This window comes from Callorhinus ursinus, unplaced genomic scaffold, assembly GCF_003265705.2.
Source record: "Callorhinus ursinus isolate GAN/ISIS: 27379988/994484 unplaced genomic scaffold, GSC_fseal_2.0 scaffold25, whole genome shotgun sequence".
NCBI lineage: Eukaryota > Metazoa > Chordata > Mammalia > Carnivora > Otariidae > Callorhinus > Callorhinus ursinus.
The window spans coordinates 35,029,356-35,054,201 of record NW_027397087.1 but is presented as its reverse complement, the minus strand read 5'-3'; the positions used below and the strand labels follow the sequence as shown (position 1 = coordinate 35,054,201).

General features: G+C 37.3%; 1 protein-coding gene across 8 annotated transcripts in view; it reads left to right on the top strand.

The window, feature by feature from the left end:
• Nucleotides 1–24,846, top strand: part of UACA (uveal autoantigen with coiled-coil domains and ankyrin repeats) — a 139,669-nt gene that overhangs the window by 68,409 nt on the left and 46,414 nt on the right. For 6 of the 8 annotated variants that reach the window (XM_073877292.1, XM_073877294.1, XM_073877290.1 and 3 more), the window contains one exon: nucleotides 16,324–16,457. In XM_073877292.1, coding sequence (XP_073733393.1) covers nucleotides 16,360–16,457 — 98 coding nt within the window. In that variant the 5' untranslated portion in view covers nucleotides 16,324–16,359. Of the gene's footprint in view, nucleotides 1–13,705; nucleotides 14,144–16,323; nucleotides 16,458–24,846 lie in introns of those variants that run through there. The other 2 variants (XM_025884561.2, XM_025884562.2) reach the window with 2 other exon arrangements.

The window sequence follows — 24,846 nt, the reverse complement described above, 5'->3', positions numbered from 1 at the left end:
AGCCTGTGGCTCCCCTCCAGAACCAAGGTTAAAGGAAAAGCCCTTATATGAGATACGCTAGTCTCTTGACGACTGAAGCAAGAAGACTGGCACAAAACTTGGACTGTTGCTTCAAGTTTTTGCTTAGATGTGATGTGTATCACATCTGTTCACATTCTCTTGGCCGAATCATATCTCATGGGTGATCCCCAAGTCAATTACCTAGGGATGACTATTCTTTCCCTGTGAGATGCTACATAAATCACACATCTACATATGGAGAGATATATAAATGTGTGTGTGTGTAATAATAATCTTACAAGGAAACAGGAATGAATAGTCTCAATAATAATAGTCTACCATAACTTTATCACATAGTTTTGGATGGTGCATAAAAAGTCAGAATACACACACACACACACACACACACACACACACATATACATATATATACACACATACACATATACACACATATATATTTTAATTTAGTGGTATATTACCTTAATATACTATATCTGGCTTCTCCAGAGAAATAGAGCTAGTAAGATATATATATTTATAGATCTATATCTATGAGAGAGATATTTATTTACTGTAAGGAATTGGCTTACACAATTGTGGGGGCTAGAAAATCCAAAATTTGTAAGGCAGGCCAGCAGGCTAGGAGCTCAGGCAGGATTTCTGTGGTACAGTCATGAGACAGAATTGCTCCTTGTCAGGGAATCTTCAGTTTTTGCTCTTAAGGTCTTAAAGTGATTGGGTGAGGCCTATCCACATTATCAACGGTAATCTCCTTTAACTCAAGTCAACATATTTTAGATGTCAGTCACATCTACAGAATACTTTCCTGGCAACATCTGAGTTCATGTTTGACAAAACACTGGGCACAAAGCTGAGCCAAGGTGATACAGAATTTTACTCTCATATATCTCTAGTGCTATTTTGCAGATAGTAGAATATGAACACAGAGTACTCTCTCGTAGGTCTCATTGTAAAGCACAAACAAATTAGCTTGATCATAGCTAATAAACTCAGTATGTTTTGGCTGAAGATAATTGAATACCTAAAACAAGGCTTGGCAAACTGTGGCCCACTGCCTGTTTTTATAAATAAAGTTTTATTGGAACACAGACATGGTTATTCTTTATATATTGTCTATGGCTGTTTTCATTCCATAATGGCTGAGTTGAGTAGTTAAAAAAAAATATTTTATTTTATGGCCTGCAAATTCTAAAATATTTACTGTCTAGCCCTTTACAGAAAATGTTTGCCAACCGTTACTATATAGAAAAGGATCTTGTGGTTCTTGTTTTGTAATGGCCTACTCCTAGTGCAGTGTCTCCATTCAAGGATAAATATATACTCATTAAACACTACAGTAGTAATATTTTATTGCTTAAAGTCACAAATTTTATTAGATTCATAAAAATTAATGGTTTCTTAATTTTTATTGCATAGCCATTCAGATTTTCTTTTAGATCACGTATAGATTCAGTCTTTGTGGATAAAATGCATATGAATGCTATTAGTTTTAAATGAATACTCATGTATCTTTGGGAATGGAAAGTACTTTTTTTTTAAAAGATTTTATTTATTTGAGAGAGAGAGAATGAGAGATAGCACGAGAGGGAAGAGGGTCAGAGGGAGAAGCAGACTCCCTGCTGAGCAGGGAGCCCGATGTGGGATTCGATCCCGGGACTCCAGGATCATGACCTGAGCCGAAGGCAGTTGCTTAACCAACTGAGCCACCCAGGCGCCCCTGGAAAGTACTTTTTCTACAAAATTTTATCGGTTTCATGTTTTAATTTCAGATTTCAATGTATCTATTTCTTTTAAGATGGTAAAAAGGTATATTAGTGTTCCCAACTCATCCCCTTTTTTTATTTTTTATTTTTTTATTTTTATTTCTTATCCTCTTTTTTAAGATAATGGATAAAAAAACTATTATTTCTCGATTTGGTTGCTTTTGTATAATATCGATAAAATTGAATTAGACTACAAGATGTATTTGTTTCCAAACCAAAGAGGAAATTGCAGCTTTAGTTAGTGGAAAGAGTCTAGGCCCTGGCTTCAGAAAGTCCTAGGTTTAAATTTAGTGGCTTAAAACAACAGCTATTTTATTTGCTGCTGACTGCACGGGTCAACAATTTGAGCTGGGCTCTGTCACGTGGTTGTTCCGCCAGTCTTGTCTGGGGTTACTCATGTGGCTGCTGTCATTTGGTAGCTCATCTAGGGGTTGGTTGGGCTAAAATGGCCATACTGATATATCTGGCATATTATGCTAGCCAGCACTGCAGGCTCTCATGGTTGGGCGACTGGGATCCTTCTCCTTCAAGATCTCTGGTGCTCTAGGAGGCTAGCTTGTTCACGCTGTGCTGGTAGTATGCCAAGATGGGGAGCTACAAGGTCTCTTGAGACCTAGATTCAGAAGTCCTATAAGGTCTTATGCCACATTCTATTTGTCAAAATAATTGACAAGTCCAGCTCAGATTAAAGGGATGAAGAAATAAATGCCATCTCTTGATGGGATGCATGGCAAAGTCAACATGACAAAGGGATAGGCTTATAGGAGTGAAAGGAATGAATAGTGGTGGGGGGCGCCTGGGTGGCTCAGTTGGTTAAGCATCTGCCTTTGGCTCAGGTCATGATCCCAGGATTCTGGGTGAGTTCCTCACTCAGCGGAGAGTCTGCTTCTCCCTTTCTTGCTTCCCCTGCTTTTGCTCTCTCTCTTTCTCTTTGTCAAATAAATAAAGAAATAAATAAATCTTAAAAAAAAAAAAGGAATGAATAGTGGCTGCACAGTTCACCATTATAAATTGCTTAGTTTCTTTATGCCCTGTTTGGAAAGAAATAACAATAGACTAGAAATAACAATATGACTGGAGTTCTTAAAGTTTAACAATTATGTATATATAAAGCCCTTAGAAGTATTTCTGAAACAATTTTGAAACTGAATCTTTATTTTATATATTGTGCTTTTTATTATAGATGTAGGTATTATGAGAGTAATTATTACCTCAACTAGGTATTTTTAACATGGGAGACATATATTAAGACCTCAAAGGAAGGCTATCCTGTGTAAAATACGTGTGTATGAAGAGTTACAGTTTTGTGTAGAACTGTATTATTCAATAAGTAAAAAGAGAAGGAGTTAACTTCTGATGTGTTTACAAAAACATACATTTTCCTATAACCCTCTGTGTGTTTATATTTCTCATTTTAGATTTTAAAAATATTTGCCTGTAGTGTAAAGCTTTGTATCAGGTTAGTTCTTGAAGAGTCTTTTGAGTACTTGCAACATATTTTTGTTTAGCTAATGTTTCCTTGCAAAGCCAAGAAAAAATAGAAAGCCAAAGGAACAAAAATAGCTCTTATTTTTCATTGCGGTCAAACCCCATCAGAGGCTTTTTTATAAGTGTATCTGTTTTGCTCTTGACTTTGTTAGGGATAAACACAGAATGCTTCCTAAATCTGTCCTGTTTTGATATATAGATAGATAGATAGATAGATAGATATCTATATAGATAGATAGATAGATATCTCACCAATGAACAGAGTAATACTTCTGGTGAGTTTTAACAAACATTTTTGCCAATATATATATATATATAAATGTTTGTTAAAACTCACCAGAAGTATTACTCTGTTCATTGGTGTGTGTAGGTTTGGGTGGGAGGCGTAATAGACCTTCCTCAGTTTTTAACCTTCATATTTAGTTTCACTCATGGCATTTAGGCACTTAAAGAACTCTAATTTGAATACATTTTTCTATAACATTTTCTAGGGACAAAGTTTATGTTTCCCAAATAACCAATTGCTTAACATTCTAAATCTTACTTCTATAGCCTGAGAGCTCTATTCTTGTATGATAAACATTATCATTTATTGTGTTTAAGATCTATATTTACTTTGGAATTTAATGCTACTGCTAGTGAGGAAAGGTAAAATAAATAGTATTACAAAACGGATGATACTTATTAAAATTGGAGAGGTGATATCCTGTCTATATTTTTCATAAACTTTTTTGGGTACCTTTAGACAAGTTTTAGTAAAGGAACATTTGTTATAGGAACTTGTTACAGGAATTTGTTAAGGAACTCCTGCAATAGGGAGGGGTATTTATACAACAGACTAGATTAGGCTCAAACCAGGTGGTCAGGAAATCTTATCAAAGCAGTGCTTTCTCAGTCTTTCCGACTCCAGTTCTTTAAAGTTGTTTTTTTTTTTTTTCCCTTCAGATTTCATAGCTACCTTCAGTCCTGAAGATGTTAGATTTATTATTTAAATAGTAATAATAATAATAACTATTATTACCTTTTTGGTCCATGATATTTTTATGTAGAGAAATTCCATAAAGAAGGATTTAGCTTGTTATTGTCTTGGTCAGAAACATGATCGATGACTTACACTTTTCCCTTTCCTCTATTTGTTTCGCTGAGTCATAACTACATACTTCCAGTTGCACAGTGGAAGGCTTGAGAGATAAAGAAAAGCAGATGGGGCACAATTAAATAAGGATAAAGAAAAATGAGAAAGGGAAGAAAGTCAGGGGCCAGGGATAGAGAAGCTGGATGTACAGCTTTTGTTTTTCTGGTTTATTTTAACGTTCTTCTTTGCCTCTTCTGTTATGTAAGCTCTAATTTGATGTTATATAAGAGGGGGGAATAAATAACCTTGGACTACATGGAATGGGGGAAATATTTTTAATTATCACCAATCCAATGAACTGTAGAACAGTTCTTTATTGTGCAGCCTAATCTGCAAGGAATGTTTATGCTTCGTGAGCTTTGCTTTGTGCTGTTTGCTCAGTTTTCAGCTGCGGCAGAGCTTGCCTTGGGTTTAGCAATGGGGAATGTTGACAATTGTAGAGTACTATGAGTGCCTGTTCTGTTTCAGTTAGATATTTAGGGCAGTTTGCCTAAACGTACATGTTGTTTAGTTTATATTTAGGATTTTTTTCCCCCCCTGGAGAAGACTTTATTTAGTTGCCCCTATGTTCTTTTTATTTGAAGAGCCTTATCTTGTGGATGTGATTGTGAAATCCTATTTTTGGAGGTGCTGTTTTCCTTCTCTGGTGGATTTTTTAGTGTAGTTCATTGCCAGGTTCAGGTTTTTAGGTCTGATGTGGGTGAGGTAGATTATTCTAATATCTATTATGTTAAATATTATGTTATATATCTATTATGTTAAAATAATTGATTAATCTTATAAACATTTCAAGGCAAGTTGGGATTCAGTTGGTTATTTTTAAAAAAATTCTTGGAAGTGAAAAAAAATAGTAAGTTGGGATGAATTTTTTTTTTTTTAGTCTTGATTCTAAAGTGGCCAAAAGAACCCTATGAAAAAGAATTGTCTTAATTCTTGAAGAAATCTCTTTTGAACAATGTTGAGGATACAACTGGGGAATCCCACTTTCAGGTCTGGTGGTAGCTGCCCTCCTGTCCCTCATCTCATTCTGTGATCCTTCTTACTCATTATACATCAGCTAGATTGGCCTTCTTCCAAACATGCTAACAACCGTTCACTGGTTGTTCCCTCCATCTGAAATGGACATTCTCACAGGCTGGCTGTTACTTTTCATTCGAATCATCAGTATCACCTTCTCAGAACTTTGGGGTTGGCCAGTCTATCTACTCTAATCTATCCCCAGCATTCCATCACATCTCCTTCCCTGTTCTCACCTGATACTTTCTTGTTTTCCTTATCTTATCCTGTTAGAACATCAAATTCCATTAGAAGAGAGCCTCTGGTAGTTTATGGCCTTGATGGTTGTGATGGTTTTATGGGTGTGTACCTATCCCCAAACTCAATTGAGTTTAAGCATTAAGTGTGTACAGCTTTTTACATGTCAATCATACTTCAGTAAAGTGGTTTTTAAAAAATGAGAGACGTAGGCTGGTTTATTCACTGCAGTATCCCCAGTGCCGTTCATGACATGTATTAGGTGCTTCATAAAAGCTTAGACAGGCAAATGTGGAAGTTTTCATCCTTTTTTGCTATAAAGGACATCTAAGCTTATGTTTAAAATTTTAAAATACACTTGCATTTTTACACCAAAAATTTATTTTCAGATGAGTAGAAAAGTGGAAATAGCATAATTGGTGGAAAGCACTGGACAAGAAGTTGTAATAATAGGATTCTCGAATCATTCTGCAGCTAATTTTAGTGGACAAAATTCCATGATCTCCTAGTGACTCAGTATCTGCAATATATAACATGAGAAACAGTGTTAACGTTTCATGTGATGAGGCTGAGGAGGTTGAGGGGCAACACTGCTCGGGGATTTATAGACTCTGTTAAGGAATTTTGTCTTTGTCCCACAAGAATAGAAAAGTGCTGAAGGATCACAAGTGGGGTGGGGCAGGGTATATGGAAGGGAGTGCTAGTGGTGGTGGTATGACTAGGTTTACATTTTGGAAAAGCCACTCTGGCTACAGTGTGGAGAATATAGGGAAGGGTTAGAATGAATATGGCCAGACTCTTCATCACTGTGGTCATCCTGGTGAGGGATGCTGCTAACTTGAAGTAGGGTAATGATGATGGACATGGAAATGAGATGTGGAATTTGAGCAATAATGGGGAAGTGAAATCCCCAGGATTTGGTGATGGAGGACCAAGGAGAGGAAGGTATCAAGACTGATTTCTAGATTTCTGTCTTGTACAACTAGATAGATCATGGCTTCATTTGCTGTGTTACCACAATTTGGAATAGGATCAGATTTCAGGAGGAAGAACATGTCTTAGTTTTAAGACATTGAAGAATTGTCAAAAAGATACTTGAATACATGGGCCTGGAGCTTAGAGAAGCTTGGGTTGTGTGTATGTGAGTCAATTGTATATAGATTTTAATTGACAATCATGAATATGAAGTGCTTTATAAACCATAAAGGGCTGCAAGTTGAGTTGGTATTTTCCTAATTTGTGGTGCTATTTCAAACCTGGTGATTTTCTACTCATCCTTCAGTAGATAGTTTAGTTTTTTTCTACAAAACTTCTGACTTTTCTGTCTTTTGAACTACTTCTATACCTTACACATAACTATTGTGGTATTATCACAGTGTATTACGATTATATGCATGTTTACATATATATCTGTCTGTCTTTTTACACTGTGAGATCAATAGGAAAGTGACTGGGTTTTATTTCTGTGAACTGCCTGAGACCAGGACTCATGTCTGTCTGTCTCTTCCCTGTGGTATACCTAACACCCACCATGTAGCATGGCACATATCAAATGATCATACATATTTGAAAGTTGGGTGAAGTATTTATATCCCTTTATACATAGATGCTCAGTAAATTTTTATTGAACAACGAAATTATCCAATCCTCTGGCAGTTCTTGAGTACTTGTTTTATGAACCTTGTATAAGAGAAAAAACTCTCTCTACTTCTCTTTATGTTATGGGTTTTTTTATTTTGGGGTTCGTGGATTCCATATTTGTAGGGAGATCAGTGAATTTTTCTGAATATGTGCTTATATATAATTTTTAAAGGAGGATCCATTGCTACCATCAGATTCTTAAAGAGGTCCATGACACCAAAATTATTAAGATCTGTTAATTAGATATTTTTGTTAAATAATTAGATATTTTAACTCTTTGTTTTAAGCAATTTTTTTGAAAGTTTTACTGTTATCCTGTATATTTCTCTTTGGGATAATAAATAAAAAATTGCCTTTAGGTTAAAACTGGTCATCAGTCATTTTAGCTGTAATCTGTTGAGTCTGCCTCTAAAATATAAATATTTTATATGGATTTGTATATATTTTAAAGTCTCCTTGTTTATTTGCATCTATAAATTTCTTCTCAGGAGACCTTCTATCCTAAATATTGTGTAAATGAAGCAACTGTTGGACTCATGCAGGTTTAAAACATATAAAAGGTTAGATCTTTTATAGAATAGAGATTAGGGGCTCCTGGGTGGCTCAGTTGTTAAGCGTCTGCCTTCGGCCTGGGTCATGATTCTTCCCTCCTTGGCGGGAAGCCTGCTTCTCCCTCTCCCACTCCCCCTGCTTGTGTTCTTGCTCTCGCTGTCTCTCTCTCTGTCAAATAAATAAAATCTTAAAAAAAAAAAAGAATAGAGATTGGAGATTAATATACAGCATTTTTAATAATGGTCTTTCTGCATGGTGGAATTACACATTCTCTATTTTAACATACAAACTGAAATGTATTATAGATTTGCTACACTGAACATGTATTACTTTTATAACATTTTTAAACATTTCATAATTTTCAAAAAAGTTATGAATTTACAATTGATGTTAATATGAGGGAGTCATTGTCAGAACTTTTAAGTGACTTCCTTTATGTTGATTTGGAGTTTAAAGTTATTCTCCCATTAGGTCTAGAAAGCAAAATACCTACTTGTGTTAGAATGTTCTATTTATTCTCTAGAAACAGCTGTATTTTGACATTTACTGTACATACTTTGGCTTGCTGCATTCTGAGTTTGATGAATATCTTTTTTTCAAAAGACAGCATCCCTGACTTTAGAAAGGTATTTGTTATAATATCCAGTAAACATTAGTGCTCCTTAAAAAACTTGCTGCTGCTTTTTAGAATGCTTTCATTTGATATCACGGAGCTTATCTTTGTTAGCATATGCCTGTGGACTCACCAAGATATGTTGAAATGTTAATAGCTTAATTTTAATCCAGAGAGGATTGAGTAGAAAGGATGTGCTGCATTTCCTGCCAATTAATGAGTCCGTGAAGGGCATTGGTGATAAGCAATATAATATATAGTTTACAAATTTATACACCAACCAGATTTATTGGACCATGTATCAGAAGTGCATGAAATATACAGAAGTTGAGAGGACGTTTGGTGTAATGAATCCTGATGAACCTATAACTCAGCTTGAGCAATCAATAACCTATAGCTAATCTTGTTTCGTCTATACCCTCACTGTCTTTTTTTTTAATTATTAATCATGTTAATGTTATTGTGAGAGATTGCATTTCTTTCATTTTATTATTTTTATTTTTAATTGTGATGAAAAACATGTACAGTTTACCATCCTAACCACTTTAAGTGTACAGTTGAGTAGTGTTAAGTATATTCACATTTTTGTGTAATTGGTCACCAGAATTTTTTCATCTCACAAATCTGTAAAGCTATACCCATTAAACAATAACTCCTTACTTCCCTCTTCCTCTAGCCTCTGGGTACCACCATTTTACTTTCTTTACTTTACCACTATACTTTATGATTTGACTACTTTCGATACCTCATGTAAGTGGAATTGTACAGTATTTGTCTTTTGGGGAATTGGTCTATTTCACTTAGCATAATGTCTTCAAGATTCATCCATGTCGTAGCATGTGACAGAATTTCCTTCTGTTTTATGGCTGAATAATATTCCATTGCATGTATGTACCATATTTTGTTTATCCATTCATCAATAGACATTTGTGTTACTTCCACATCTTGGCTATTGTGAATAATTCTGTTATGAGTATTGGTTTAAGATCCCTCTTTGAGACCCTGCTTTATTCAAATAGTAGTTCTGTTTTTAATTTTTTTTAATTTTTAATTTTTTGAGGAAATGCCATCCTGTTTTCCGTAGTAGCTGCACCATTTTTCTTTCCCACCAACAGTGCACGAGGGTTCCAGTTTCTCAATATCCTTGTGAGCACTTACTATTTTCTGTTTTTTTTTTTTTTTAAGAATTTATTTATTTGACAGAGAGACACAGAGAGAGAGGGAACACAAGCAGGGGGAGTAGGAGAGGGAGAAGCAGGCTTCCCACAGAGCGTGGAGCCCGATGTGGGGCTTGATCCCAGGCTTAAGCCAAAGGCAGACACTTAATGACTAAGCCACCCAGGCGCCCCATTTTCTGTTTTTTTGATAGTCATTCTAATGAATGTGAAGTGATAGCTCATGATTTTAATTTGCATTTCTCTAATGACTAATCATGTTGAGCATCTTTTTATCTGCTTGTTGATCATCTGTGTATTATCCTTGGAGAAATGTCTATTCAAGTCATTTGCTCATTTTTAATTGGGTTATTTGTCTCTGTTACTGAGATGTAGGATTTCTTCATATAGTCTGCATATTAGCCCTGTATCTAATATAATTTGCAAATATTTTCTCCCATTCCATAGGTCACCCTTGCACTCTATTGATTGTGTCCTTCGGTGCACAGAAGTGTTTTGTTTTTTTGTTTTGTTTTTTGATGTACAGAAGTTTTTAAGTTCAATGTAATCCCATTTGTCTGTTTTTGCTTTTGTTGCCTGTACTTTTGGTGTCATACCTAAGAAATCATTGTCAAGTCCAATGTCAAAAAGCTTCCTCTCTATTTCTTTTAAGAGCTTTGTGGTCACATGTTAAATTTAGGTCTTAATCATTTTAAGTTAATTTTTGTATATGGTGTAAGATAAGGGCCCAGCTTTATTATTTTGCATGTGGATATCCAGTTTCCCCAGCACCATTAGTTGAAGAGACTCTCCTTTCCCGATTGAGTAGCCTGAGCACCCTGTTGAAGATCATTTGACAACATACATGAGGGCTTATTTCAATAGTTCTCTATTTTATTTCATTGGTCTATATATGTCTTTATGCCAGTACCACACTGTTTTGATCACACAGCTTTATAATATGTTTTGATTACGTAGCTTTATAATATGTTTTGATATCGTTAAGTGTGAGACCTCCAACTTTGGTTTTCTTTTTCAAGATTATTTGGCTATTTGTGTTCCCTTGAGATTCAGTTTGAATTTTTGGATGTAGTTTTCTATTTCTGCCCAAAAAAAGCCATTGGAATTTTGACAAGGATTGTGTTTAATCTGTAGATGCTCTGGGTAGTATTGATATCTTAATAACATTAAGTCTTCCAAGCCATGAACACTGCCTTTCCATTTATATGTGCCTTCTCTAGTTTCTTTCAGCAGTGTTTTGTAGTTTTCAGTGAATAGATCTTTCAACTCCTTGATTAGGTTTATTTTTAATTATTGTATTCTTTTTTTAAAGATTTTTATTTATTTGAGAGAGAGAGGGAGAGTGTGCATGAGAGAGCACAAGCAGGGGGAGAGGCAAAGGGAAAGGGAGAAGCAGGCTCCCCGCTGAGCAGGGAGCCCGATGTGGGGCTCAATCCCAGGACCCTGGGATCATGTCCTGAGCTGAAGGCAGAGGCTTAACAGACTGAGCCACCCAGGTGCTCCACATTATTGTATTCTTTTAATGTTATTGTAAGTGGAAATGTTACATTAGTTTCATTTTTGGATTGTTCATTGTTAGTGCATAGAAACACAGCTGATTTTTTGTGTGTTGATTTTTGTATCTTGAAACTTTGCTGAATTTGTTTATTTTAACAGTTCTTTTTCTTGTGGAATTTTTCAGAGTTTTTTACATATAAGATCATGTCATCTACAAACAGATAATTTTACTTCTTCCTTTCTAGTTTTTAATAAAATTTCCTTTTTTTTTTTCTTAATTGCTCTGGTTGGGACTTCCAATACTGTATTGAATAAAAGTGGCGAGAATGGGCATCTTTGTCTTATTCCTGATCTTAGAGGAAAAGCTTTCCTCTTTCACCACTGAGTATGTTGTCAGCTATATGCTTTTCACATATGGCCCTTAATTATGTTCCGGTAGTTTCCTTCTATTTCCAGTTTGTTGAATGTTTTTATAATGAAAGATGTTTGAATCTTGTCTAATGCTTTATATACATCAATTGAGATGCTCATGTGATTTTTGTCCTTAATTCTGTTAATGTGGTATAGTACATTGATCACTTTTCATCTGTTGAACCATCCTTGCATTCCAGGAATAAACCCCACTTGGTCATGGTGTGTAATCCTTATAATGTGCTGTTGAATTCAGTCAGCCCCCTGATTATTTTGCTTCTTTTTGAAGCAAAAAGCAGACATAGGCAGTAAGCTAATAAATAAACATATGATATGATGGCAGATACTGATGGGGATTATGAAGAAAAGTACAACAGGGTAGGAATTTTAAGAGTGGTAGGAATAGGGGCGCCTAGCTGGCTCAGTCAGTAGAGCATGTGGTTCTTGATCTTGGGATCATGAGTTCAAGCCCAAATTGGATGTAGAGCTTACTCTAAAAAAAAAGTGGTAGGAGTAGAGTGAGGCTGGGGTTGTTTAGATATGAGGTGTGAGAAGTACCAAAAGGAAGTACCTTTTGAGAAAGTGAGAGAAGAATCTACAGGCATGGGGGACAGCAAAGGTGGGACTTAGGGCTTTTGAGAAATATCTGGGAAGGAGGGTGTGAGAGTAGGAACAGGAGATTGTGACAGAGGATGGAGAGGCTCAGGATGTCCACAGTAGAGGAGGGCATATAAATCCTGTCTTCCTGAGCCTTAGCATGGACAGTTCCTTACATGGTTTTTTTACTTGTTATAGATTTCCTCCTTTTTATTTCTTTTGCCTTTGCAGTCCTATTTCTAGAAAGAATGTGCTTGCTTTGTTAACCAAAGGACAGGTCCTGAGTTTCATCCCAGATTCCCTCTGAAGAAGGGTGAAATAGAGTGGGTGGAGTCTCAGGGTCTAGCCAAGAGTCCATTGTGATGGCTAATGTGATTTGGGGAAAAAAATAATTGTCTCAAAAATAATACATTATGAACTTACATATTTTATAAATTAGAATATGTGCCTAATATTTTAAAGTTAGTAGGAAGCAGATTGCTTGATTAAGTTTGTAACAGTTTTTAACTGGCAGCATGATCTATAGTATAGCAGTTGTCTCCTGCCTATAAACACTTGTGGTGGAATGTTTTGCATTGCCATGAAACAGTTTTCCCAAATTTGTCTTTTTGGAGGAAGTATAAATTACTGTCGTGCTATTGTGGTAATAGAAGGTAAAAAAATAGCCTGGAACTTTTAGATGTTTGTTGTTTTCCTTGATAATGTAAGGAACGTTGGTACAAGTATTGTTAAACGTCATAAAGAATGTAGAGATGTAGGCTGCTTTGTCCCCAAGCGGAGTTGTATCTACAGGCTGGCCCAGTGTTCAATATGCATTTGTCTCCTTTAGTTTTTAATGTTTATTGTTTTGTAATTCCTGAATCCAGATAATTTGATTTTCGACTGATAAAATATTTACTTGTCATATCAGGCAGGGTGCTACACTCAAATTAAAAGTACTGAGTTAAATTTAAAATTTGTTGAAAGTAGTCATCATAATGCAGTCTATTTAGTGTCTTGGCGGTGCCTCTGGCTCTTCTCATTTCACATATTAGGAGACAGACTGGCAGCAGCTGTAAACTGAAACCTGCTTGTATGCAGTGAGCCTCATAGGGGTATGAAGGGAAATGGAGAAAATTTGAAAACGTTACTCTGTGCATGTGTGTGTGTGTGTGTGTGAAATTAAAGTGTGACGCATTTACTTAAAATAGAATTTTATATTCTGTTTATCAAGGCAATTATATCTTCATGATACATCCTAAGACGGAAACTGGTTTTAAACATTGTCTTGTGGAATAGCCAAATTCACCTCTTAACCGTGTTGTCATAATGTTACTCAATGTATAATAAGCACATTTTACAATGTGTTTGAGTCATTTGTCCCCAGTAAACCTGAAATTTATTACTCAGAGGAGAAGCATGCATTTACAGTATATTCTTAGCTGCCCGTTTCTGTCACTCAGCTGTCAAGGCCTATGGAATCAACTAGAACCCGACCAATGGGAGGCCGTCTACCCACTGTTCACGGGCGGATTCGGAGGCGGACAGTTTTTATCATGCACTGCAGCGTCCGTGTTGCGGTGTCGAGGCAGCAGGATGTAGAGGGCTGTTTAGATTTCCCAGTGGAGTCCCCGAAAGGGACAGCCTCATGGAAAGACAGCTTCTAAACAATAAGAAATAGGAGGAGTTAACAGTACCTGACGGGGGGGCTGCTCTTCATCAAGTGCTGCTCCGCAAGGAAAATAATTTGCAAGCGTTATGAAGGCGGAGAAGGATCCCGAAGACGAAGAAAATATCGTTAGAGATCCAAGCTAAGTGTAGCCCAGCATGAAGATTGTGGAACAGGAAGATTTGTAACGAGAGGGACGGATTCACTGCTTAGGAGTTTGTCTGAGGGCGTGCTTTGTGAGCCACAGAGATTTGTAACTTAATGCAAAGTAGCTTGCTGCTAGCAACCAGAAACTAAATCCTGTCTATGATGAACTGTTGGTTTTCTTGTGCTCCCAAGAACAGAGTAGGTATCCCTGCTGTCCAGTGTCACGGAAGATTCTCGGTTAGGCTTTCTGAACTGTATTCTTGTAAAATGTACTACCGTTTAACTAACTGTGGTCTCTGTTATTCTTTCTGATGTATTCGATGAGCAGATTGGGGTTAGTGATAGCAAACAACAGTTCTCGTTTCTTTTTCTGGGTTTAAAAAGCACATAATAGGATCTTAGTAATTGAGCAGTATTTCTGTTAACTGACAGTGGACCGTGATGGAAAACAGTGCTTGGTGACGCGGAACTGAAAAATCCCATGATAATATGAGACTTGGATCATGTTTAATTATCTTCTAAAAAGCCTTACTTTAGGATTTCATAGGGGTTTTTTTCGTGTTTTAAATAGCTCCTCTCTCCAGCCAGCAGTTTACTTGGAAATAAAGTTGAGATTGTTTTAACTGCAAGGATAAACTAATCAATTTCGAGCAAGTATCTGTGTGTTAAACATGACTTAATCCCTAAGGCATTTGAAAACACAAGTCTCTTAAGCCTTCATCTACTACCATTCCCCAATTTAGAGTCTGTAAACTGTTTTGTTTTAAAGCTAAATAAGGGGGGATGCCTAAAATGTAGTTGAGACTTTGAGCCAGTAAATAGGGCTAGTCTCAGAGTTGACAATTCGAGCTTTTGAAGTTAGGAGGAAGTGGGCTCATCTCCAAATTTAACTAATTTGGAAACAACAATGCTGAAGCCTGTGTAGGTACTTGATCCAGATTCCTTTGAAACATTGCTTTTCAGGAGTAGGTTAAAATTTTAATGTATTTATTTATTTTTCATATTAAATTTTCATACTTATTTTCACTTTAAGTATTTAATGAAGACACTGCTTACTTAGCTAGAAAATTGGTGTTTTGTGTTGCTGTTTGAAGGGGATAGGTAATACAAAGTAATCTCACTGATCGAACAGTTAGAGGATATGCTTCATATAAGAGATTCATTTTTTTTCCCTCAGAGATTTGTTATGCTATTTGTGGACACAGAATTGCTTTGTAAAATAGGTACAATTTTCTTTGTTCTAGAAATAGTCCTGGGCTTAGTACAGAATTTAGCAATAAGTTTATTGTATACTATTTTAAAAGGCTTAAAACCTTACTTGTTTAAATAGTGTGTATTTTAGTTCTGGGTTCTCCATTTCCGCCTACTAAGAAAAAATTGAAGTTATTAGCCTCAGAATGTTTTGCATATATTTTCTCGAAAGTTAAAAATAACCTTGATACAATTAAAATATATATCATGTGATACATCCTCCTATTTAAAAAATTGCCTTTGATCTTCCTCTTAGATGCATGTACTGAGTTTCTGTTAAAATTAAAAATCGTTTTTAAAAACAATATATGTTGAATGTAAAAAAGAAGAAAATGAAAGTCACCTGCAATCCTATTGTCTTAGGATTTTAAAATAGTTAATACTTTAAAGTCTTTTTTGTTTTTTCAGTTTTTTTCTATGTAGAAGTTTCTTTTTATCCTAATAGAGAAGGTTGATGAATTGCTTTCTCTTTGAGACAGAGACGGAGTGTATGTGAATGTGTGTATGTGACTAATTTGCCTCCATAAATATATTTCCAACAGTACCTTTTAAACAAGCTTTGTGAGTGTGTGGATGTCTTAAAATATGTACAGAATTCCACTGCATCTAAGGTCTTGGGTAATAGGTGACCAGAGCCAAATCTGAAAGCAGGAGTTAGAGACTAGGAGAAGCACACTGATTTTGGAAATTGTGGGAAGTCTTGGTTGGGTTTGGCCACTCAGGTCTTTTAACATCCCCGGAGCCTTGACTTTTCTCATGTGTTAAATGGGGATGACAATTTTAGTTTACTAGGGTCGTTTGAATAAATCATGCCTGGTACAGGGCCGGTGTTCAACCATTATTAATTTCCTTTCTTTGCTCTGAAGGCAAAGAAAACAGCAGAGAACATGAGAAACATGCTTTTCTCAAAAGTAGAACTTAAAATAATTCTTGAATGTCATGTGTTTTGAAGAGGCTCTTCTCATGAAGTTAGCACAGCAGGGAGAAGGAAATGTGGGATGCAGTGGAGATTGAGTGATATATTATGCAGTATTGCTCTCCTTTCTCTTTTCCTTCCTTCTTGAGAAAGTCTTACTAATAAAGTATAGAGAGTAGGCCATGTTTATTTATTTTTTTCCTTTTTGCAGCATGCAGCAGATTGGAACAAATATGATGACCGATTGATGAAAGCCGCAGAGAGGGGAGATGTAGAAAAAGTTTCCTCAATCCTTGCTAAAAAGGGCATCAATCCAGGCAAACTTGATGTGGAAGGCAGATCTGCGTAAGTATGACTGATGATAATTCCCTCAAGGGAATTTGGGTGGACCCTTGGGACATAAGTGAAATTTGTGAAGTGTGGCTGTCAACGTATCAATTGAAAAAGGCTTTATCAAAACCCACACTATAAAATCTTTCAAACATCACTTTGAAACATTATGGACTAATAACTTGTTCTCAGTGTGAAAGATTTTCAAGCTAGAGAGAATACTAAAATACCACCCAGTGGTCTAGTTGTTTCGTCTCAACTCCCAACCCGTTTTTATATTGGGATCATTATTTTAAGTGAGAATGTTCAGAACAGAAAGGAAGGCAGAACAGCTAGTGTGGCTTAGGGAGGCACAGGTCGTGATCCCACCTTTGGTTTTGGGTCCCCGAGAAGGACTGCTGGCTTGTTTCCGTGCTTAGCTTTTCTCGCACCCCTCCCAATCTTCTTCCCTTCCCTTCCTGTGGAGGATGGGTTAAAGGGTAGATGTACGTTTGTTACCGCCCTCTGTAACTGTAGCAGTCAAAACCTTATCTGGGAAACCTTCCAAAGTTGGAGGTGAAAAGTCTCGTTTCCTAAAGTTCCTCTCAGTCTTGCATGAATTTATTTAGAATATTATAACTGGAAACCAGATACTAAATATAGAAATGAATATTAGGAAGTGGATAGTTAATGTTTGAGGTAGATCACTACCTTAGGGTGCTTCAAAATTCAAGTATAGGAAAAATAGCAAAGCATGATATAAAAATCAAGTAGCTTTTAATACCAATAAAGTTTGAAACATTCCAATTTTTTAATACTGTTTCAGTTTTATCAAGTAGGCAATTTGATAGCTATGGAAACATTGCTTGACTCCTGCTCCTATTTTTGCTAAATTTTGGGCTATTTATATAGGGCTCACACTATAAGCAGTGAGAATTTAATATCTATTTTTTTCTTTAAATTTTTTATTGTTATGTTAATCACCATATATTACATCATTAGTTTTGTTTTTTTTTAAGATTTTATTTATTTATTTGACAGAGAGAGAGACAGCAAGAGAGGGAACACAAGCAGGGGGAGTGGGAAAGGGAGAAGCAGGCTTCCTGCCAAGCAGGGAGCCCGATGCGGGGCTCGATCCCAGGACCCTGGGATCATGACCTGAGCCGAAGGCAGTCACTCAACCAACTGAGCCACCCAGGTGCCCCAAATCATTGGTTTTTGATGTGTAGTGTTCCATGAGTCATTGTTTGTGCGTAACACCCAGTGCTCCACGCAGAATGTGCCCTCTTTAATACCCATCACCAGGCTAACCCATCCCCCCACACCCCTCCCCTCTAGAACCCTCAGTTTGTTTTTCAGAGTCCATCGTCTCTCATGGTTCGTCTCCCCCTCTGATTTACCCCCCCTTCATTCTTCCCCTCCTGCTATCTTCTTCTTTTTTTTCTTAGCATATACTGCATTATTTGTTTCAGAGGTACAGATCTGTGATTCAACACAGCGCTCACCATAGCACATACCCTCCCCAATATCTATCACCCAGCCACCCACTCCCTCCCACCCCACCCCCACTCCAGCAACCCTCAGTTTGTTTCCTGAGATTAAGGATTCCTCATATCAGAGGTCATATGATACATGTCTTTTTCTGATTAACTTATTTCACTCAGCATAACACCCTCCAGTTCCATCCACATTGTTGCAAATGGCAAGATCTCATTCCTTTTGATGGCTGCATAATATTCCATTGTGTATATATACCACATCTTCTTTATCCATTCATCTGTCGATGGGCATCTTGGCTCTTTCCACAGTTTGGCTATTGTGGACATTGCTGCTATAAACATCAGGGTGTTGGGGCGCCTGGGTGGCTCAGTTGGTTAAGCGACTGCCTTCAGCTCAGATCATGATCCTGGAGTCCCGGGATCAAGTCCCGCATCGGGCTTCCTGCTCAGCAGGGAGTCTGCTTCTCCCTCTGACCCTCTTCCCTCTCGTGCTTTCTATCTCTCAGTCTCTCTCTCTCTCAAATAAATAAATAAAATCTTTAAAAAAAAAAAAAACATCAGGGTGCACGTACCCCTCTGGATCCCTACATTTGTATCTTTGTGGTAAATACCCAGTAGTGCAATTGCTGGATCGTAGGGTAGCTCTATTTTCAACTGTTTGAGGAACCTCCATACTGTTTTCCAGAGTGGTTGCACCATTTTGCATTCCCGCCAACATCTGTCATTTCCTGACTTGTTAATTTTAGCCATTCTGACTGGTGTGAGGTGGTATCTCATTGAGGTTTTGATTTGGATTTCCCTGATGCTGAGCGATGGGGAGTACTTTTTCATGTGTCTGTCGGCCATTTGGATGTCTTCTTTGGAAAAATGTCTGTTCATGTCTTCTGCCCATTTCTTGATTGGATTATTTGTTCTTTGGGTGTTGAGTTTGATAAGTTCTTTATAGATTTTGGATACTAGCCCTTTATCTGATATGTCATTTGCAAATATTTTCTCCCATTCTGTCGGTTGTCTTTTGGTTTTGTGGACTGTTTCTTTTGCTGTGCAAAAGCTTTTTATCTTGATGAAATCCCAAGAGTTCATTTTTGCCCTTGCTTCCCTTGCCTTTGGCGATGTTTCTAGGAAGAAGTTGCTTTGGCTGAGGTCGAAGAGGTTGCTGCCTGTGTTCTCCTTTAGGATTTTGATGGACTCCTGTCTCACATTTAGGTCTTTCAACCATTTGGAGTCTAATTTTGTGTGTGGTGTAAGGAGATGGTCCAGTTTCATTCTTCTGCAATGTGGCTGTCCAATTTTCCCAACAGCATTTGTTGAAGAGACTGTCTTTTTGCCATTGGACATTCTTTCCTGCTTTGTGAAAGATGAGTTGACCATAGAGTTGAGGGTCCATTTCTGGGCTCTCAATTCGGTTCCATTGATCTATGTGTCTGTTTTTGTGCCAGTACCATACTGTCTTGATGATGACAGCTTTGTAATAGAGCTGGAAGTCCGGAATTGTGATGCCGCCAGCTTTGCTTTTCTTTTTCAACATTCCTCTGGCTCTTCAGGGTCTTTTCTGGTTCCATACAAATTTTAGGATGATTTGTTCCATTTCTTTGAAAAAAGTGGATGGTACTCTGATGGGGATTGCACTGAATGTGTAGATTGCTCTAGGTAGCACTGACATCTTCACAATGTTGGTTCTTCCAATCCATGAGCATGGAACATTTTTCCATTTCTTTGTGTCTTCTTCAGTTTCTTTCATGAGTATTTTATAGTTTTCTGAGTACAGATCCTTTGCCTCTTTGGTTACATTTATTCCTAGGTATCTTATGGTTTTGGGTGCAATTGTAAATGGGATCGACTCCTTGATTTGTCTCTCTTCTGTCTTGTTGTTGGTGTATAGGAATGCCACTGATTTCTGTGCATCGATTTTATAGTCTGCCACTTGACTGGATTCCTGTATGAGTTCTAGCAGTTTTGGGGTGGAGTCTTTTTCCACATAAAGTATCATATCATCTGCAAAGAGTGAGAGTTTGACTTCCTCTTTGCCGATTTGGATGCCTTTGATTTCTTTTGGTTGTCTGATTGCTGTGGCTAGGACTTCTAATACTATGTTGAATAGCAGTGGTGAGAGTGGACATCCCTGCCACGTTCCTGACCTTAGCGGAAAAGCTCTCAGCTTTTCCCCATTGAGAATGATATTTGCTGTGGGTTTTTCATAGATGGCTTTTATGATATTGAGGTATGTACCCTCTATCCCTATACTCTGAAGAGTTTTGATCAAGAAAGGATGCTGTACTTTGTCAAAAGCTTTTTCTGCATCTATTGAGAGGATCCTATGATTCTTGTTCTTTCTTTTGTTAATGTATTGTATCACGTTGATTGATTTGCGGATATTTGAACCAGCCTTGCAGCCCAGGGATAAATCCCACTTGGTCGTGGTGAATAATCCTTTTAATGTACTGTTGGATCCTATTGGCTAGTATTTTGGTGAGAATTTTTGCATCCATGTTCATCGAGGATATTGGTCTGTAATTCTCCTTTTGGATGGGGTCTTTGGTTTTGGGATCAAGGTAATGGTGGCCTCATAAAACGAGTTTGGAAGTTTTCCTTCCATTTCTATTTTTTGGAACAGTTTCAGGAGAATAGGTATTAATTCTTCTTGAAATGTTTGGTAGAATTCCCCTGGGAAGCCATCTGGCCCTGGGCTTTTGTTTGACTTTGGGAGATTTTGGATGACTGCTTCAATTTCCTTAGTGGTTCTAGGTCTCTTCAGGTTTTCTGTTTCTTCCTGGTTCAATTTTGGTAGTTGATACATCTCTAGGATTGCACCCATTTCTTCCAGGTTATCTAATTTGCTGGCATAGAGTTGCTCATAATATGTTCTTGTAATTGTTTGTATGTCTTTGCTGTTGGTTGTGATCTCTCCTCTTTCATCCATGATTTTGTTGATTTGGGTCATTTCTCTTTTCTTTTTGATAAGTCTGGCCAGGGGTTTATCACTCTTGTTAATTCTTTCAAAGAACCAGCTCCTAGTTTCGTTGCTCTGTACTACTGTTCTTTTGGTTTCTAGTTCATTGATTTCTGCTCTGATCTTTATTATTTCTCTTCTGCTGGGTTTAAGCTTTATTTGTTGTTTTTTCTCTAGCTCTTTTAGGTGTAGGGATAGGTTGTGTATTTGGGACCTTTCTTGTTTCTTGAGAAAGGCTTGTATTGCTATATACTTTCCTCTCAGGACTGCCTTTGCTGCATCCCAAAGATTTTGAACAGTTGTTTTTTCATTTTCATTGGTTTCCATTAATTTTTTTTAATTCTTCTTTAATTTCCTGGTTGACCCATTCATTCTTTAGTAGGATGCTCTTTAGCCTCCATGTATTTGAGTTCTTTCTGATTTTCCTGTTGTGATTGAGTTCTAGTTTCAAAGCATTGTGGTCTGAAAATATGCAGGGAATAATCCCAGTCTTTTGGTACCGGTTGAGACCTGATTTGTGGCCTAGGATGTGATCTATTGTGGAGAATGTTCTATGGGCACTAGAGAAGAATGTGTATTCTTTGGGATGTTGCTTTGGGATGAAATGTAGCCGGCTTCCTCGCCCCAATATCTGGGAGCTCCACTGCACTCAGGCACCCCCGGTCTTTCTGTGACCCTGAGGGTCCTGAGACCACACTGTCCCGCGAGAGTTCCACTCCCCGCTTAGCCACTGGAGTGACGTCCCTTAGGGGAGCCGACTTCTAAAAGTTCCGATTTTGTGCTCCGCGGCTCTATCACTTGCCAGAAGCGGCCTACGGAGGCCCCCTCCCCCGCCATCTATCCTCCCGAATATCGCCTCTGGTTCACTTCTCCGCACGTCCTACCTTCCAGAATGTGGTCGCTTTTCTGTTCAGAGAGTTGTTGCTCTTCTTTTCTTTGATCTCCTGTTGAGTTCGTAGGTGTTCAGAATGGTTTGATCCCTTTCCAGCTGAATTCCTGAGACGAGACGAAACCCAGGTCTCCTACTCCTCTGCCATCTTGCTCTGCTCCCCCCCAACGAGAATTTAATATCTAAAAGTGACTTTATTTTTTGTGTTTCTTTTTTCCCAAACATCAAGATGTTAGAAGATGAAGGAAATCTTTGGGATGAAAATCGTCAGTGAAACCTTATTTCTTCAGTTCTGCCCATCCGTGCTTTGAATGTTTTGAATGAATGGTGCTTGAGTTTCTGTTCTTTTTTTTCAGTCTGATGTTCAGTTTTGAGTGAAATTATTTGTATTAATGGTCAGAGTTGTAAAATCTGGTACAATTTGATGAATTATGAACTTCAGTTTGTAGGATATATGAGTAGTATTAGTCTCTGAGGTTTTCATTGTAGGAAATAGAATTCTTTTAGGATTAATGGGATAAAATATTTTCCTTTTAGTACTCACAAACTGTATTCTTCCTTAATTAGAGCATTTCATATTTAGTCAAATATAGGATATGTTACAAACACACTTTCTGTATTAGCAGTAATTATAAAAATTTTATTTCAAATGACCTTTTTTGGTTTGTTTTACAAGTTTTGAAATTTAAGACAGAAGTAACATGTGCTTCTTGACCTCGATCCAATTTCAAAATGAAATATTTGAAGCCTAGCCAAAGTCACTGCAAGGATTTGTTTTCTTCCTGTTCACCTCTCTCCTCGGGAATAGCCCATTGCCAAAGCAAAATGGGGCAGATTCACCAGGAAGCCCCACTGCCACTTGGAAAGCCGGATACCAATTCCTGTCTCCCGGTCCCCTCAGGCTGTCAGAAGTGGTATTTGGCCTCCCAGCTGTTTTCTCTGGAATCGACAAATGTTCCTTGGCAAAAAATGGCTTCAAATACCAAGCTCACCTCTCTGGGCCTCTGTCCCTCCCTGCATCCTGGCCTGGTTATTTTTCACTGTCTTGTTACCTCACTGATGCCTTTCAACATATGTTTTGTAGTTTATGCAACTTTTCTTGTTGTCGTCCGAGGTCGTCCACATTACCTGGATTTCTTATTATGGAAGCACTAATAACACGTCTTGTTTTAAAAAAGACAAAGTTGACTTTTTAAATTAAAAAACAGTATTTCCATAAGGTAACTTTTCAGATTTCCTTTATGACTCTTCACATACACTTTAGTGATCGTTATGTCTTCCTTCTGAAGTCCAGTATTTATAGCATATCCTCATTAATAATGCATTGTAGATTTGTTGTGATTTCTACCCTTTAGTACATCATCAGTGTAATATTGATTTATTTTGAAGAAAGAAGTCTTCCAAATTTTTTGAGCTAAGAAAGGGAAACAAGAGACAAAAAATGTTCCCTCCAGGATTGTTGGGAGACTAAAAATTTTTCCTTGAAGCCAGTTACCGTTTCTCAAAAGGTTCTAATGGTGCATTGCATAGTATAATTCCCTACTTTGGTGTTGCAGAGATTGATACCCTTAGCCTTACAACAATTTAATTCCACTGTAAGGAATTTTCAGTGTACTTGATTATCAAGTAGGCAATTTGATAGCTATGGAAACATTGCTTGAGTCCTGCTTGATTCTTATGACCTTACTTGATTCCTATGAACATTATATTCCTTTTATTAGAAGCATCTCTGTCTCTCAAATTCAAATTATACACACACCTCCTTCATTTTACTTCGTAGTGCTTGGTCTCTGGTTTGCATTTACATCCATCATAATACTAGTCGAGATACATGGCCAAGTGTTGTAATATCTGGAAATGAATTTGCAACCTATCTCCAGATTTTGTCTCTAAGCATTCAGTTATTCAAGTATTTGAGGGCCCATCATCTGTTTGGTATGTACATTGGTCTGGGAATGTAATAGAAAGGAAAACAGACAAAAATCCCTGCTTTCGCTGAGTTTAGAGTGGGAAGAGAGTGGTAGACTTATAAAGAAAGACTATAAAGAAAATAAATCTTGAATTTATATATCATATTCAGAAATATGTAGTTCTATATAGAATAATAACGGCAGGGATTGGGGAAGTCAGAGTCCTAAGGTTTCAGGGAATGGGGAAATTAAAAATTTTAAATGGGGTGGTCAGGGAAGACCCCTCCTGAGAGTGTGATACAGAGTTTGTCTGTATCCAGGCCCCTTGCTGAGCTCACATACATTCTTTATCTCCTCCTGCCTTCTTCACAGTGGTTATTGTACTTGGTTAGGGTTCAGTTGTATTTTGACCTGAGGTCAGCATCCTTTGTCGGGAAGCCCTACTGTCTGTCTTCACTTACCAGTTTGGATTTGGTGGAGTATAGTTGATCAGTCACTGTCCATTCTTACGGCACACAAAATATTTCTGTAAATGTTTGTTGATTAATAAAGTGTTAGATGATCAAAGAAACAATGGGGTATTTTCTCTTGTATCTTGAATACCTGATGGCTTAAAGTCAGTTTTTTAAGCAGGCTTTCCTTGCCTTATTAGGAAGCTTGTCATGACTGTGTGTGGAAAACTTCACCCACTTCATACAGGTCTGTGAACAAAGGGGAGGAATTAGGTGGTAGTTGTGGCTACTTTGGGGGAAGATGACACCAGCTCTTTTATGGCTTTCCAAGTGTAGTTTAGTTTGTTGTTTTGAAGGCTTTTCTATGCGAAGTTTAATTTGATAATTCTAAAGAGAAGGGGTAAGTGTTTTGATCTGTTTGGCCTTAGCATTCTGCTAGAACTTCTTTTCTTTTGGAAGTTTCAGTATATTTGAAACGAAACAAAATGATCTGATAGAAATTTTTCAGTGCATTTATCAAGCCCCCAGCACCAGTGCCTGCACTACCGATTAATAATAAGCTATAGAATTAATGGGGGTATTTGGTATAAATTTTCTATTATTAAGACTATTAAACATTGGAATATTCCATTGGTTCTAAGGAGGTATTTCTAGAGAGTGTTGGCTGCTTATGTAAATTTGGGTTAAAATTAGTTTTTCACTAATAAGGGATAGGTTTCTTTTTC